This window comes from Condylura cristata, unplaced genomic scaffold (assembly GCF_000260355.1).
Source record: "Condylura cristata isolate star-nosed mole 26May11 unplaced genomic scaffold, ConCri1.0 scaffold00004, whole genome shotgun sequence".
NCBI lineage: Eukaryota > Metazoa > Chordata > Mammalia > Eulipotyphla > Talpidae > Condylura > Condylura cristata.
The window spans coordinates 7,234,257-7,250,498 of record NW_004567105.1 but is presented as its reverse complement, the minus strand read 5'-3'; the positions used below and the strand labels follow the sequence as shown (position 1 = coordinate 7,250,498).

At 46.3% G+C, this 16,242-nt stretch overlaps 1 protein-coding gene and 1 long non-coding RNA gene across 2 annotated transcripts in view; both read right to left on the bottom strand.

Moving 5' to 3' along the window:
- Positions 1 to 1,958: 1,958 nt before the first annotated feature.
- On the bottom strand, positions 1,959 to 8,882 carry LOC105853192. Its single transcript, XR_001145034.1, has 3 exons — positions 8,866 to 8,882; positions 7,657 to 7,835; positions 1,959 to 2,035 (listed from the first exon to the last, which is right to left on the bottom strand). It is a non-coding gene; the product is annotated as an uncharacterized LOC105853192 (long non-coding RNA).
- Positions 8,883 to 9,694: 812 nt separating this feature from the next.
- LARGE (like-glycosyltransferase) overlaps positions 9,695 to 16,242 on the bottom strand; it is a 419,193-nt gene continuing 412,645 nt past the window's right edge. The window contains exons 14-15 of the mRNA XM_004675709.2: positions 13,852 to 14,047; positions 9,695 to 11,214 (exon numbers count right to left, since the gene is read on the bottom strand). Coding sequence (XP_004675766.1) covers positions 11,017 to 11,214; positions 13,852 to 14,047 — 394 coding nt within the window. The 3' untranslated portion in view covers positions 9,695 to 11,016. The remainder of the gene's footprint in view (positions 11,215 to 13,851; positions 14,048 to 16,242) is intronic.

Sequence of the window (16,242 nt, the reverse complement as noted above, 5' to 3'; positions counted from 1 at the left end):
GTTGTCTGTTTAGTTTTGTCATGGTTATTACTTTTTTCCCTAATGCCTTATTTGGCTCCTTTATGTGAAACCATCCCAAATTTTTCTTCTTCCTCTGACTTATTTCCCTGAGCATTATCAGCTTTCCACAAAAACCACGGACAATGGAGGCATCACTTTCCCAGAATTCAAACAATTCTACAAAGCCATTACAATTAAAAGCTACATTTCAGGCCCTCCCTGGTGGCGCAGCGGGTTAAAGCACTGCACTGAGAAGCTAAAGCCACTTTCGCATGAGTTCGATTCCCGCCTGCCCTGGAGGAGACCCCATGGCGTGGCAGACCTCTCCTGACCCGCCCGCTGCTCCCCTCAGCAGTGTACTTCGTCGATCTGCCTGTTCTGCTCCCCACTCTGTCTCTGGTGAATCCTCTCACCCTCCGCATCTCTGGCCTGTACCCCAGTTCTATATGAATACATAAATAAATCTTAAAAAAAAAATAGGTGTTTCCCATGTTTAAAAAAAAAAAAAGCTACATTTCAATCATCACCCTCTTACTCGTCCCCCTCTGAGAAATGTCACTTGTCATACGTCTGGTCTAGAGGTGCAAGGCAATGACTTCAGAACTCAAACACCTCAGTAGGTAATCCGGCCTCATCCCTCGCCGGCGGCAAGATGGCGGCGAGATGGCGATGAGATGGCGGCGAGATGGCGGCAAGATGGCGGCAAGATGGCGGCAAGATGGCGGCTGTGCTTCAGCCCCTCGACACTCACACCTCCACGCATAGAAATGAGAATCGCAGCTTCTGTCTCCCAGGGTTGGCGAGGATTAGTGAAATAACGCAGGCCAGTTGTGTGGCCTGAGGATCTAGCAGCAGCTGGCTGCTAAGACTTTCAGTTCCTGCCTCGCGCCTTTAATTTCAGAACCTCCTTTGCTGTCTGCTCTCTGCCCGCCAGTTTTATTGCTCAGTCAACCAGGAATCTTGAAGAAAATCCGTGGATGATTTATTGTAAGCTTTTCAACCTTTGCTTCCTTTATTTGTTAACCTCCAGTCAACCACAGCTTTTTTATTTCCGTCTTCTAAGCCCTCTGCCGACTCTTCGGCTCTAAGTGTGCTCCTGGTGACCTGCCTGGACCCCACACTCACTCCAGCTGCTCTTTTGCCAGCGACTCCTCAAAGAGTGCTCCCAGGAGGCAGGCCTCGGTTCCAGCTCAGCCTCTGCTCCTAATGCATGGCTGGGGTACACTGGATAACCTCTCAGCCTGAGCTCCTCATTTCTAAAATCAGGATGAGAATGTCTGAGCCGCTAAAGCTCAGGTCCACTTTGTGGACAGCTGGGGCCATGCATGTAAGGTGGGAAGTGATGGTAAGTTAGATTGGACTATAAGTTAAACGCCATTTTGGGTTTGCCCCCTTCTTCATATCTTTCCATTTCCTGGTATCCCTCTATCCAGCCCCTTACAGTCACGTCTCTCACTGCCCAACCTTTCCCTTCTCCCTTCCCTACATTCCTCAGAGTCGATCCTTCCTCCCTTCACTTAAGGATCCATAGAGAATACATCTGCGAAAAGTATACCATGTGCATGTATGTGCATAGGTTTGCATGTGGTGGTGCATATACTTACCATGCCCTGGGTACTCTTGCAATGCAAACTTCTACCCTGGGAAATGGGGACTCTGTCATCCCTTTGCAGGTGATAAAACAGAGGCTCAAAGCTGTATCATAACTAGCTAGGATGTGGCCCAACCTCGACTCAAAACAAGGACTTATTTGAGTCTAAGCTCCTGCTCCTGAGACAATAAGTATTCATTGAATATCTACTATGTGCTGGACTCAAAGCTAGGAGCTGGGGATACAGTTTCTTTCTAAAGGAAAATCACCCTCAAATCAGAGCATAAAATGACCCCATTCAGTCAATCCCGAACATGAACACCTCCCTGGAGACCAGTTCTGTCCCTGGCGTTCCTGTCTGTTCTCATACCTGACCACGAGGTTCATCCGTGTTTACCTTCTGCTGTCAGCAGTGAGCTTCTTCTCCTTGATTTCTTTCAGGGCCTGTGGAGTGGAAGCCAGTGCATACAAAAAGTTGTCATTGAATGTTGCATTTAAGTCCAGGAAAGGAACATCCCCACTCCACCCTAGGAAGAGAATGAGCGCAGGGAAAAGGACAGAGGAAAAAGATGGGGAAGGAAAGACCAAGGAATGAGCCATCTGGCATAGAATGGAGAGATTGTGCCTTTCGGAAGCCCATTTTTCAATATGGGAAACCAAACATAGGAATGCCACTCGACTCCAATATATCTGGAGTTTATCTGGAGAATATAAAAACAGTTTCAAAAACATACTTGTATCCTGTGTCCACTGCAATATTATCCACACTAGCCAAGACATGAAAACAACCTAAACGTCCATTGATAGATGATTGGATAAAGATGTAGTAGAAATATCTAGTGGAATACTATTCAGCTGTTAAAAACAATGAAATGGTGCCCTTTGCAACAACATGCTTGAAAGTTGTGATCACGCAAAGTGAAATAAACCAGAAAGACAATTACTGGATAGCCTCTCTCCTTTGTGCACTAGAAATAAACAAAGCAAGCAAACACATCACACCAGAAAATAACCTGCAGACTCTGTGAAGACTTAGTGATTACCAGAAGGGAGGGAGGAGCAGGAGAGCCAAAGGCAAAGTGGCCAATTTGATGGTGGCACTGGACTAGAACTGTGGTGGTGGTGGCCGTGAGCCACGTATACATTTCCAAGTGTGAAACTTGATGCCCGTGATTTGTGTCATACCATGCCAACAGTACATCAGTAAGGTTTGATTCCATGTAGATGTCATGCCTGGCATTGTCCAAGCCTGGAATTGCTCAATGTAAGAGTGGGCCAGTCTCTGTGCCACGGGCTCGACATTGACACTGACTCAGCAAACCTGCACCCTGAACCCCTTTGTGCTGTGCAGTATGCCTGTGATGGGACACAGAAGAGACCCCTGTTCTGCAGGAGCGCCCAGACTCCCCTGGGGTGGGGGATGAAAAAGATGCCCTTGGTTGTGCCAACTCAGGCGTTGTAATTGATAGCTTCGTAGCTTTGCTTTGATTTGATCTTCTATCTCAATGACGATTTTTTGCACCCTTTCACATCCAGACGATAACGAGTTGTGGGAAGAAGCGCTCTGTGCTTCTCTTGGGCTCTCATCTCCTTTCACCTACACTTGCTCCTTAGCTGATCTCGTGCTGGCTCTGACCCAAGGAGGCAGAACTATCCCCATGTCCCGCATTCAAATTCCAATTTGAAAGGTACTCTCAGGAGGAGAGCGTAGGGGAAGTTTGTTTCTTTTATAAAAAACATGATGGAAAAATGAACCAAAGCCAAGAATAATGCAAAAAACACAACCAAAGAAGATAAACAACCATGAACCCTCAAACCCAAACCAAACCCTCAATGTTGCTGATGCTAGAGACTGAGTGAGGTGGCATTTTGTTACTTGCCAGTGTGCTCAGGGGTAAAGGATGAGGCTACGTAGGACTGCTCTTGCTCCTTGGAGTTCTCTTCTCAAGAACAACTTATTCCCTTTGTAGAGAACCCAGTGGTGCAGCAAGCCTGGGTGGTGCTGTTTGCTCCCGGCTCCTCTCACAAGCTTCTAGAGGAGTCTGTTTCAGACGTTTGCAATAACTAACCTCTTGCTTCCTTTTTCCACCCAGGGAAGAATGAAAGGCTGAAGCAGAAAAAGGGTACACGAAGAATTCTCTAGCCAACAATGCTTTGTATGCATGGGGCTCCTTCAGTTTACAAAATGCAGGGTGTCCACTCACATCAGCTCCTTTAATGTGCACAGAACCAGAGGATTATATATAGGCAGGCTATCTGTACCTACCGAGCTCTCTCTCCATCATCTATATATCTATCTTCCATCCATCCACCCACCCACCCATCCATCCATCCATCCATCCATCCATCCATCCATCCATCCATCCATCCATCCATCCATCCATCCACTCAATCTGTCTGTCTGCCTGCCTCTTCACCTGTGTAACATTGGAATGGACTCAAGGAAGAGACACTGATGGACTACACTGCTAAGTGGTGTGGAGGAGATGGAAGCTCATGTGGTTTTGACTTTAATAATGGAGCTCTGAAGACCCAAACACACTGCCTCCAGTCCAGGACATTCTGAAGGAACCTCTGGAAATGTTCCCCGTCCCTTTGATTTCAGGCAAACCTTCTGGGGCTCAGGGAATGGCTAAGAAAACATGCCCTTTCCTGGGTAAGATCTGCAACTAGTCCTTGCTGGTGTCTCCTTGTGTTCTTTGCTAGTAGGAGACTAGTTGGCCAAGGCTCCCACCATCCTTGAGGGGCTCCAGACCACTGCTCTTCCCAAGATTGCTCAGGGCTCATGCATCCAGCCACCCCATGTCCTGGCACCTCGGCTAGAGGACCTTTGCTCCTATACACTTGCCAATGCTAGATTCAGGGTTAATGCCTTAGGTTGACGTTGTTGGGGACCGAGGCCGGCATCTTGCGTCTCTCAGCATCTTGCACCATAAAAAGGTGAAATGGAATCCGGATAGAGAAAAACATCCGGGTTGCAAAAGGCATGAGAAAAGAGTTTCCTGCCCACACCTTTCCTCCTTTTCTCTTCTCGCCCATTTTCACCCCTCGTGAGATCAGCAGCCGGCCAAACGTGCTGTATGCCCATTGGTCTCCTCCCCTCCTGGCTTCCGCGAGTGAACCATACTCCCCCTGCCTAGAATTAAACCAAAGGTGTATACTAATTTACTGCAATAACTATCAAAATGTTCGGCCATAACAGGCCACCTATTGCTACTCCTTCTTTTACTGACTATTGGCCCATGCATTTGCAACCGGATTGTTGATTTTGTAAAACAGCAGGCTGATAAGGTCATGTCGCTCCATTATCACCAACTAGAAATGCCGCGACAGAGCCGCTGATCAAGGTTGCCCATAAGTGCCTCGCTTTCAGAGCTGGGCTGGTAGCCAGAGACGGGTAAGATGGACATCTCTCGTGACCAACCTAACACAGGCAGGTAGACAAAAAAAGCACGTGCAGTAACCAACTTTTGCTATGTCTCCTAGCTGATGACGGGTAAGGCACAAAGAGTAAGTCCACAACCTAAGACAGGCACAGCCCCCTGACATAAAATCCCACATCATACTCGTTGTTTCATGTAACAAAACAGAAACGGAGGAGATGTTGGGGACCAAGGCCGGCATCTGGCGTCTGTCAGCAGTCATAAAAAGGTGAAATGGAGTCCGGATAGAGAAAAACATCCGGGTTGTAAAAGGCATGTGGGAAGAACTCCCTGCCCCCACCTTTTCTTTCTCCTCTTTCTTTTCTCACCCACCTATTATCAAAACACTGCTCCATTCTCGCCCATTTTTGTCCCTCGCGAGAACCATGTTATCAAACACTGCTACATGTCTAGTGTCTATTGGCCTTCTCCCTTCCTGGCATCCCTCTCCTTCTGTATAAAGCTGAGATAAAACCCAATAAAGAGCTCTTTCTTTGTTCTGCTACACGCGTGTGACTGCTTCCTTTGTTCGCCGGACCTGGGGCCCCGACTCTCCGGCCTTGCTGGTCAAGGTCCCCCGCAGACGTGATGACTGGTCTCGGTGAGGTGATCCCTTTCTTGCCAACCACCCCCCAGCTGTGCCTCTTAGTTAGTAAGATAACCAGTTACTCCTTCTGTCTCACACAATGGACTCATGCAGTGGGAATTCATTCTGTCTTTGACCACAACATAACTGCAGAACGTTCTGGTGACTCCCAGGAGTCCTGATGTGTGGTGTACTGTCCTGTGCAATGTCCATCCCTTGAGTGTAAGCAGGACCTGGACTGGGAAGTCACTCCCACATGGTGTGACATTATATTAGACTCTGCCTTCGCAGAGTAGAGGGAGCATTTCTCTTGCTGATGAAGCACAGGCCTGTGTTGAAGAGAAGCCCAGTTACCAGGGAGTGGCGGGAGTTCCCCAGGAGTTGAGGGTGGCCTGGGGCCAACAGCCAGCAAGAAAATGGAGCTCTCAGTCCTCTAACATCAGGTAACTGAGTTCTTCCAACAAACAGCAAAAATATTGCGGCCCCCCCCCACCCTCAAGGGCCTAGCAGGTGGGAGAGTGAAGCCATCTGCATTGACTCGAAGTCAAAGCTGCTTCATTTTGCTATTCACAAAGCAGCCTTGATGAAACCTGCTGCCTGTGGGTCAGCCAGCCTTTCAACCTCTGCCAGTGCCCGAGGAGCTGGAGTGGGTACCTAGCTTTGCCTCTCCGCAGGGCATCTTAGAGATCAGAGAAGTGACTCAACCTCAACATTTACACTCCTCTGCACATAGGCAACCTGGACATTTCTTTAGGTCACGATAACTTAGGAAATGGAGTGAGCTGAATAATATAATAATAATATATAATATAATATAATAATTCTAATAATCTTGAACTTGTAGACTGTGCCCAGTTCACTGTGTGTTCACAGCACTCCTCAGAGAGTTGTATCATAAATATGTGTGGGATGCAGAAAGATGATAAAAAGTCCACAGTCACTCTGGATGCCGCTGCTATCTGTTGCTTTCTTCCTTTGGAACTGTTCCAGCATCAGTTCTGCAAGAGTCTGTGGAAAGCAGTGTTCTGAGCAAGCTCTACCAATCAATCATGATCAGATGGTCTTAGCCCCACACCTTGGGCAACACTTGCCCAGAACTGGTCAACATTCTTTCATTCCAAAAGCTACTGTCTCTCAGGAGTACCTGCACGTATTGGAACAAACCAATGACCAAAATCTATCCAATATCCAAACCCCTACATCTTTGTGGTGTACTCACCCTCTCCTTTCAGAGATCAATGATCACTTGTTGAAATTGGAGGCACTTACTATTTTTGTTAAATGAGTGAAAGCAAAGACCATGGCATCCCCAGCATTACAGTCTATGGGTCTGAAGTAACTTAGAATGTATTTAGCAGCTAACTGACAATTCATAAACATTGATAACATTAAATTGGAATTTAATGGGAGGAAATTAGGATTAAAAAAGCAAGGGAATAAAAAGGACATCACCCTGAATTACAGGAAGGTGCAACCTCAAAGCCCAGTACCATGCTATTTCAGCATCCCATGAATAGATGGCAGGCAGCATGTAGTGGGAAGATGTGGCTTTTTGACATCAGTCAGATTTTGGTTCAAATGCCAGCACCTCCATGGACAACCTGTGTGGTTTGAGGTAAATGACATAATTTCTCTGAGGGGGGTTCTACTAGCTAAATAAAGTGAATAATAATACCCTTCTTATAAAGTTGCTGTGAGGCTCCATCAGTGCCAACTTCCATAGAAGTCTTGGCTCAGGAAATGGTAGTCCTTATTATCTCCATTGAGAGTGTGTGGGAGCTGTGTCTGAGAGGGGATTTTAATCACGTTTCTTCCACTCACACAGAGCTCCCTAAAGGCCTGGTGACCACAAATGTAGCCTTAACTCAAAGACAGTGGAGTCTTTGAAAGAAACAGAATTAAAGTGGGGTTTGTGCTTTCATGATGGGGTACAAAGAAGCTATTAGCCAACTCTGCAAATATGTGCTTTGTAAATCAGCTCAGTGGTCAGAGAGATCACTTTGGAGCAGCAAGCTGAGTTGATGTCCAAGGGGGGTGTTTAAAAATTGGGTCCCTACCTGTGCCATGGAGTCCAGAAAATAACCCATGAGCTTTCAGGGGATCAAATGCTGCCTACAAGAGCTGGAACACGACGACAAACTGCTCAGGTCGATTTCAGATGAATTTTCAGAAGGTCCACGAGCACAGCAAGACTTAAAGAGTACCTGGGAGAGATAGCTGCCAAGGTTGTGTGCTACTGGATGGACGACAAAAGAAGAGCACTTGTAAGTGGGTAGTTCTAAAGATTTCAATCCTCTTGCTTGCTAATGTTTCATGTCCATTTTCTTTCTTACTGGGGAAGGGAAAAACATTGCAGGTTATGTAGCTTTGGATTCAAACAAGTAGGCTTGGGTTCAAATTCTGATTCTGCCATGTATTGACAAGGGGATTTTGGGGAAGTGCATTAATTTCCCCAAGCTCACTCAGGTTCCTCGTCTCTAGACAGTAATTGCCACTTTGTTGTTTTTGCAAGGAATCACGGAACTAACACATGCAAAAGGTCCTCTCACTAATGGTCGCTCAATGAATTCTAGCTCTCCCAACACTGAAAATTATGGGATCTAAATGAGAGAACCACATCCTTCCTTGCATTTGAAAGTCAAAGCAACAATCCAAAAATTATTTAAGCATGAAAAAATCCAGGTGACCAATTTATAAGCTAGTTTCATTGTAGGGAACTCATATAAAGGAATCATCCTCCTCAGAAGCGGCCTCTACCCAGTTGGCTAAGTCCCTCTGGCATGGGCTGGGACTGACTGGCAATGAGAGGCTGCTCCAATGTAAATTTGGGGGGTTCATGCCTTGGGTGCTGCAGACCTCAGCCTCCAGTGGACTGGCAATTTCTCTATTGACCTTGGGTCCATATGAGCTCTAGTCTTACATGTGATCAAGTATCTCTTGAAATAGGATTTCTCTTGGTGTAAAATGTCAATCTCTGGCTTTTAAGTATTGAGAGTATGTACCTATTGCCACAAAGTAATTGACACCTACCTTCAGTTCAGAGGTGAGCCAGTCTGAATGTGTTATACAGCCATTGCGATACCCATAGGCATCCAGTGAAAGCAAGGTGGCTGGGCATGGCACATGTGCCATGAAAAATGTTAAAAACAAGTTCATCGTCAACTTTTAACATTGCAGAACTAGTACTACCAGCACATTTTCACTGGATTCAGGTAGCTAGTAATGTTTCATTCAAAAATGGTATCAATTCATCTACATTTACTCACAGTGGAGACGGAAGCGAGAATTCCAGCATCTATGTGTGTGAACAGTACCTTTGATGTGCTGGTCAATGGCAAAGAACAGGCTGGGGTGGGAGCAGTGCCTTGATTTGTGGTGTTTTTTTTTTTTTTTTCCATCTCTTGTTCCACAATATAAATATTCCCATCATAGCCAACTTCAAGATACAGAGGTGATGTTACCGAACACGGAAATGGGACGAGATGCACCCAGTAAGTTCTTAGGTGCTGGTTGGATTTGGTTCCTGCACACCAACGGAGAAGTGGACTTTAACATGTATGGTGAAATGAATTCTCTTGCAGTATTTTCCTTTTTACAGTAGTTGTGCATTAATTTTTGTAATAATAAACATTGTGCATGTGCTATATATAAAAGATACATAGACAAGATACGCACACACACACACACAACTATCTACATCTGAGTAAGGATCACTCCAAACACTAGCTCTCCTCACTGGGACATCCATCTGTGTGACTAGAGCTGGCAGGTCCACTTGAGCACACTGGGTTATTGTAGGGTCTCATCACTCAGATTGGATTTTCAAATGACTACCGGAACAATGACCATGATTCACCTTGCTGCTCCACATCTGCTCTATAAAATATCTGTCCTCGGCATGGACACAGAAACCCAATGGAACATGCATATACTCTGTGGGTCAGAGGATAAAGTGAGATCTAACTGGGAGAAAGAAAGGTAAATTTTCAAATGATGAGAAAAATGAAATGGGAGATGTCAACTTGCTGTTTCTCGAGTTCCCCTCTACACTGGTATCTCTGTAGCTTCTTACATGAAGGGGAGGGAACAGGAAGAAACAGTCCATACGTTCGTTTATTGAATGCAGCGTTTGCTGGTCACATGGCAACTCAATACAAACAGCCCAGCATTGATTCTGGTTCTCGTCAATGTAAACACAACATTAATATTGAAGATTCAAGAAAATGGGTAAAAAGTCCAGTGTCTCCTCGAACTGTGGAACGGTGAGGGTGCTTGCCTACCCTTGGTCAGGTCCTGAAGTGAGCCCAAGGTCATGACCTCATCCCTTCCAGTGGTGAAGCAGGCGTGGACACAGAGGAACCAAACTGGACCCTCCCGAAGGACTCCAAGTGGACTCATGAATCTTCAGAACTGGGCTCGTCTGAATGACTCAAGTTCTTCTAGAGGCCTGATAGGTTCGGAACTTTCATGTGCATGGAAACTGTTCCTGTAGAGCCCTTTCCCCATGAACTGGTCACTGCCAATAGAAAATGTGACCAGTTTTAAAACAGTCGGCCTCCATATTCCCGCTGTCCTCATCTCAGTCCCTGGGTTCTGGAGAGTGGTGAATTCAAAGCTATGGGGCCTCCGTGAGCCCCCAAGAAAGCCACCATGTTTAAACATTAGCTGAGGGCTTTTGTCTTCCTTCTGGGTCATAACTGGTAGAGGGATGTTGGTTGAGGTGGCTGATTTTCCTTCAGCATCTTGAAAGACCGGATTTTCTATTTTGGAGTCTCCGATCCAAGAGAAACATACAAACATCATCCTCACAAAAAAAAAAAAAAAAAAAAAAGAAGAAAAACAAGACAAAAGTGATCTTGAGGATAAAGAACCAACCAAACCCATCTCCAGTTCCCTCCAGTACAATCAATGTCCCCATTGTTTATTTTTTTCCCCAAATGGTTGATTTTGATCATTGGTTTGCCCTCCATTTTTGTACCCAGCTATAGGGTAGGGCAAAGAAGAAAGTTTCTTCTGAACGAAGAGACAATTTTGCTTTTTTTCTCAGATGGCTAACCCTAACACCCTGGTTTCCTTTTCATGGAAAGTAACCATACCATCCTAAATACCTGCTTGGGTGTAGCTTTGTGGGACTATAACACTCTTGCTTCCACTCACCCCTCTGAGTCCCATTCCTGAAAAGACTATGCAGATGGGCTATTTTTCCACAATCTGGGAATGCCAGGTTGTGGGGCAGAGAGGGGTTGGCCAGATCCTTGTCCCAGATCTCTGTAGTTAGAGCAGCTTTGTTGGGCCAAAGAGACAAATAAAAACAAACCAAAAAAGCATTGCTCCATTTGAGTTTGAAGGCAGGGCCCCAGACGGCAAGTGGCTCTCCTCCTACAGAATGTCTCTCCCCACAGGTGGGCCTCTTGGTGCTAGCTGTTGTTCTCAGCAGTGAGATATTTGAGGGCAGCAAAGCCATAGCGGCGAGACATGTCCTGCTGAAACTCTTCCTTCAGGGTTTTGAGACAGATCCGATATTGCTTGTTGGACCGGAACTTGGTGATGTCAAAGCTGGGGGCGTGAGGCATGTGGATCATGTAGGCATTAGGCAGCACGATGAATTCATATTCCTAAAAGAAGACAGGGGCAATGTGAGTGCTTGCAAGAGTCCTCAGTAATGTCTGACGGATACCCAAGCGGATGACTGAATGACAACGTGCATGAGTGAATCTGTGAATGACACAGCAGGGCAGCACCATGGACAGAGCAACCATAGTGCTATAAAGACTAACCAAAACCAGGATGGCATTGCGGTCCTTCATGCCTGTCCCTCACCCACACTTAGCATGTCATTGCAGTTTAAAATTCTCTGAGAAGTATAATCCTGCACCAATCAATGTGGAGTTTCCTAATCAGCATCAGTGAAGTCATCTGCACCATATGAATCCCCTGCCTTCCTCCGAGGGAAGGTGGCTTTACCTGAAATAACCTTTTGTCCCACTTCCTTTCTCTTTATAAATACCTACATTTTGTGGGAGACCTTGCAGAGTCTTGACTGGATGCTGCCCTATACATGAATCATTTAATATAGTCAATTAGATCTCTAAATTTGTGAGTCTTATTTAACAGAGTGGAGTAGTTCAAGGATTTGTCCATGTCCTTAGACAAATTACTTGGCTTCTTCAAGTTTCTGTCTTCTCATTTGTAAAGTGAAAGCCAGAACACCTACCATGAAGATGGCCAAGAATGCCCCGACAGTTACAGGTATGAATTCCTAGGCCATAAAAGGTTTTTGATAAATGTGAGTTCACACTCACATGGTTGCTCTAGAATGATGCCAGTTCTGGGGGCTCAATTAGCTTATGTCTGCTTATGTGACTTCTCACAGGGCTAGGTGAGATTTCACAGCCTCCATAGATTCATATGAAAGAGGAAACAAACAAAGAAAATAAAAAGGAGTAAAGCAAAAAAAAAAAAAAATGTGGAAGCTCATCAAGAATAAAACTCTCACCAACACATCCTTACTAGTGTGCCATCAGATGCCATCCTCTACATGAGAGAATACCCAGACCAAAAACAAAAGGTCTGTGAGGGCCAGAAGAGATGACACAACTTTAGTCACACATGTATATAACTCACAGCAGAAGCCAGAGCACCTGCACTCAGAATCGATGCACTGATTTTGGATATGAGAAGCTCATGCCATTTCCTAGGCCAGAGTAGATCAGAATAAACTCAGAAAGGGAAACCAGGAGGAGGAAGATAGCTGTTAGAAAGCATGGAATACTGACAGCAGGGAGAAGTGACAGTTGACCGTAGGGAAGGAGTGAGAAGAACCAGAAAAGAAGATGCATGAACTCCCAGCGCTCAGCTGTCTGGGGCATTTCACATGGGAATTGAGGTCTTCCGATTCCGTTGGCCTCACGGTCGTGCCTGGATTACCTGTCAATTGTGTACTCATTATTTCTTTAGATAACTAAAAGAGTTAAATTAGGTTTGGCATGTACTATTGCAAAGGAAGGTAAATACACAACAGTTTCCAAGAACTCTGTCAAAACTGTCTAAAACAAATAAAGCCCAGGTTTCAGTGCAGGAAATGTTAAATTTATTTGAACCAGTTCACCTCATCACACAGCTGGACACATGACTATTACACCATTTCTCTCCTGTCAAGTAGAATCTGAGGCAGACTAAACATTTGTGTGAGAGTCATACGGGGTCCCCTGTAAGGAGACGGATGGTCACACTTCCTGCCAGTAAGTACCGACAGTCCAACCTCTTATTCACATCAGTGGTTCTCCACCTCATATGCTAGGTAGATCACCTGAATGCTCCCAAACATACTGGAATTGTCAGAATGTTTGCTGGGTGCCTTTCACTGGCAGCCAACACTGAGCATCTAACATTGCTTTCGCTGAATTTCAGGTGCTGCTGAGAAATATTTACACTGTGCTCTATCAGTAGTGCCTTGGAGGAAATAGAGAAAAAGGCTGTGCTGAGGGGTTCAGACATTCTTAGCTTAGCTTTGCTTTTATTTAACATAGGGTTTGACAAACTGGTATTTCCGGCCCACTGCATGTTCATATAAATAAAGTTTTATCGAAACATGGCCAACCCATTTGTTTATATATTGTCTAGGATTGAACTACAATGGAGGAGCTAAGCAGTTGCAAAGAACACCTGTCGCCCTGAAAAATCCCTTCAGGTTTGCTATCTGGTTCTTTACGGAAAACTTGCTGACCTCTGATTTACCCTACTAGACTTCTGCAGCTTCTTTTGAATCAGATGTGCAGTAAGTATTAGTAGAGCAAACAAAAAGGTTTCATGATTAAATACAGTCTAGAAATCATACCTCCTTTAGTTACAGGGTAGAATAATTAGCTGCATGCTTTGTGTCATTTATATGGGATGCTGAAAAGCTTTGTGTCAATTTATGACACACAGCACAAGGGCTGAATGGGTATCATTTGCTTGTCTTCATCACTGACATGAGTGAGGATGGGTGAGTGAAATGACTTTTCACAGGAATCACAGTTGCCTGGGTTTTGGCTGGGAACCCGACTCTCACCCAGGGTTGATTAAAGAGGGGTGATTTGAGTATCAACAGCTCCAGAAGCTCCAGAGCACATCATGTTCCCTCTTAGGTCTCTGCTTTTTTTTTTTTTTTTTTTTTAAATCTCTAAGGTCCCTTTCAGCTTTGAGATCAAGGCTTCCCCTCCCTGCCCGACCCCGCACAGCACTGGGTCTGCCATGACATTCATTCTCACCTGTGCATCCAGTTCCATGATGTGAGCCACCTTGTTCCAGCCAAAACCCACAAACCTCCGGTCGTACTCAGGGCAGTCCCGTCTCACAACAACATATGGCTCGAAATCGGCCTCCCACTCAACCCGGTAAGGCGTGGTGGCGGTCCGCCACTTGGCGAAATTTGTGGGCGCGTGCCCTTTCATCCAGACGTGGTACCTGGGACACGTGGAGAAAAGCCAGTGAGTGCAGGGAAGGAAGCTGAACACTTCAAAGGCTGCTGGCTTGGAGGAAGAGGTAGATGCTGATGTGTAGGTTGATCTGTGTTCCCCCAAGAGATATGCTCGTCATAACCTCCCTACCTGTGAAAGTGACCTACCTGGAAATAGTGTCATTGCAGATGTCATCAGGATGAGGTCAGAGTGCACTGGGGGCGGAGGGGGGCTCCAATGGCGAGGGGATTTTGGCTACAGAGACACAGGGGACAGACCATGCAAAGATGGAGGTGGGCTGGAGCGGTGCATCCAGGAGCCAGGGGATGTTGGGGGTTGCCAGCAACCACGAGGAGCTACAGAGAGGCAAGGAGGGAACCTTCCCTGGAGCCTTGGGGGATGCATGGACCTGCCTACACCTGGTTTCAGGCTTCCGGCTTCGAGGACTGTGAGAAAATAAATCTCTGCTTTTAAGTCACTTTATGCTACTTTGCTATGGTAGCCGAGGACCTGAATGTGGCTTGTTACCTGCATCCTTCACTAACAAGCAGCGGCACATCCTGACAGGGTGAGTGAACCCTAGGGGTGCTCTGTAGCATTTATAATGGCCAACTGCAGGTCAGTCTGAACTAGTTACCCCTCCCAGAGATCACTGTGGTGGCAGGAGAGTCTCACGTGACTGTCCGTGGTTCAGCCCTTGAATAATGCTGCCTGTTACAAGATGCGATGTTAATTCATGGTCCTCCTCTCAGCAACATCAGAGAATCCAAGGCCAACTTATTTCTCCTCCATCCTTAAAATCCAAATTCTTGGCGTCTTATAATGTGAGAATCAGGAGATAGGGGAGGGAAAGAGTGGGGACAGCTGGGTGGGAGGCAGCTTCCATTAGCTCTGCCCAGACCAACACCACATCGAAGGGCTGGGTAGCAAAGTGTGCAAGGAAGCCCCACTTGACCTGCCGTTAGAACGGCCTGGTCGTGAGCCCAGGACCCTGCCTCCCTGCAGCCGCCATTGCGACAGGCTCCTTCTCTGAGACCATGCACGTGAGCAACTTCCCGTAAAGAAGAGCGATGACAGAACCTTCCTGGGACACCTTGCAGGATGCTGTGAGAAGCAAGCTGGGGCACTTTGCTTTGAGATGCCTTACTCAACTGGGTGTGCTTCAGACTAATTGAAGGCTATATTTGGGCAGAAGACTGGGCCCTCCTCTCCCCGAGTTTCTGATCTGTAGGTCTGGGTTGGGGCTTGAGACTCTGCATTTCTGACAAGTCGCCAGGAGACACTGAGGGGTGTGGCCCCCCTCACTCCAGTGCCGGGGGTGTTCTTGGCTGCCAGGAGGCCAAAGAGCTCATCTTTGGGTCAAAGGTGACAAAAACAACTTCTTGGAGGGAAGGTCTGTCACTGAGCACTCAGCACGGGCCTGCAGGCTGCGTGTGGGCAGCTGTCATGGACACAGCGGCCTAAAGTCCAGACCTCAGGCCCACGGACCTGGCCTTGGAATGAGCTCTTACATCCCCTCGGGGTGCAGATGGAAGGAAGCTTTGGGGATTTGCTAGGGGGTGAACTATCAGTCTTGGCGTCTGTGGGAGACTGGCCTGAAGTTTGGTCTCAGAGTTTCAGGTCTGACCTAACAGTGATTTAGCCATTTTATTTATTAATACTTTTTAATGTTTTATTATTGTTTAAAAGATTTATTTATTTAGGCATACAAGAACTGGGGTGTAGGCCAAAGGTGCAGGGGTGACAGGATTCACCAGAGACAGAGCAGGGAACAGAACAGGCAGGTCCACTGAAATGCACTGCTGAGGGGAGCAGTGGGGAGACAAGAGAGGTCTGCTGTGCCAAGTGGGTCAGCTCCCTGACTGGGGATTGAACTCGTGTCTCAGTGGCCTCGGATTGCTTCATAGTGCTACGCCTTAACCTGTTGTGCCACTAGGGAGGACCAGATTTAACCGTTTTAATAGTGTTTTACCACAGACTGGCAAGCAATTCAGGCTTGATTAGCGATCCGGTGGTATTTTGGTTAAGAATGTGGGCTCTCACAAGGGTGATTTGGTGATGGGAAACCCATGGGGATTACAATTGAGATGAAAAAAAAAATGTGAAAAATGATGTAAAAATAAACTTTTTAATAAAAAAAAAAAAAAAAAAAGAATGTGGGCTCTGCAGCTTCTCAGACGTGGCTGGAAGCCAGGCCCTGCT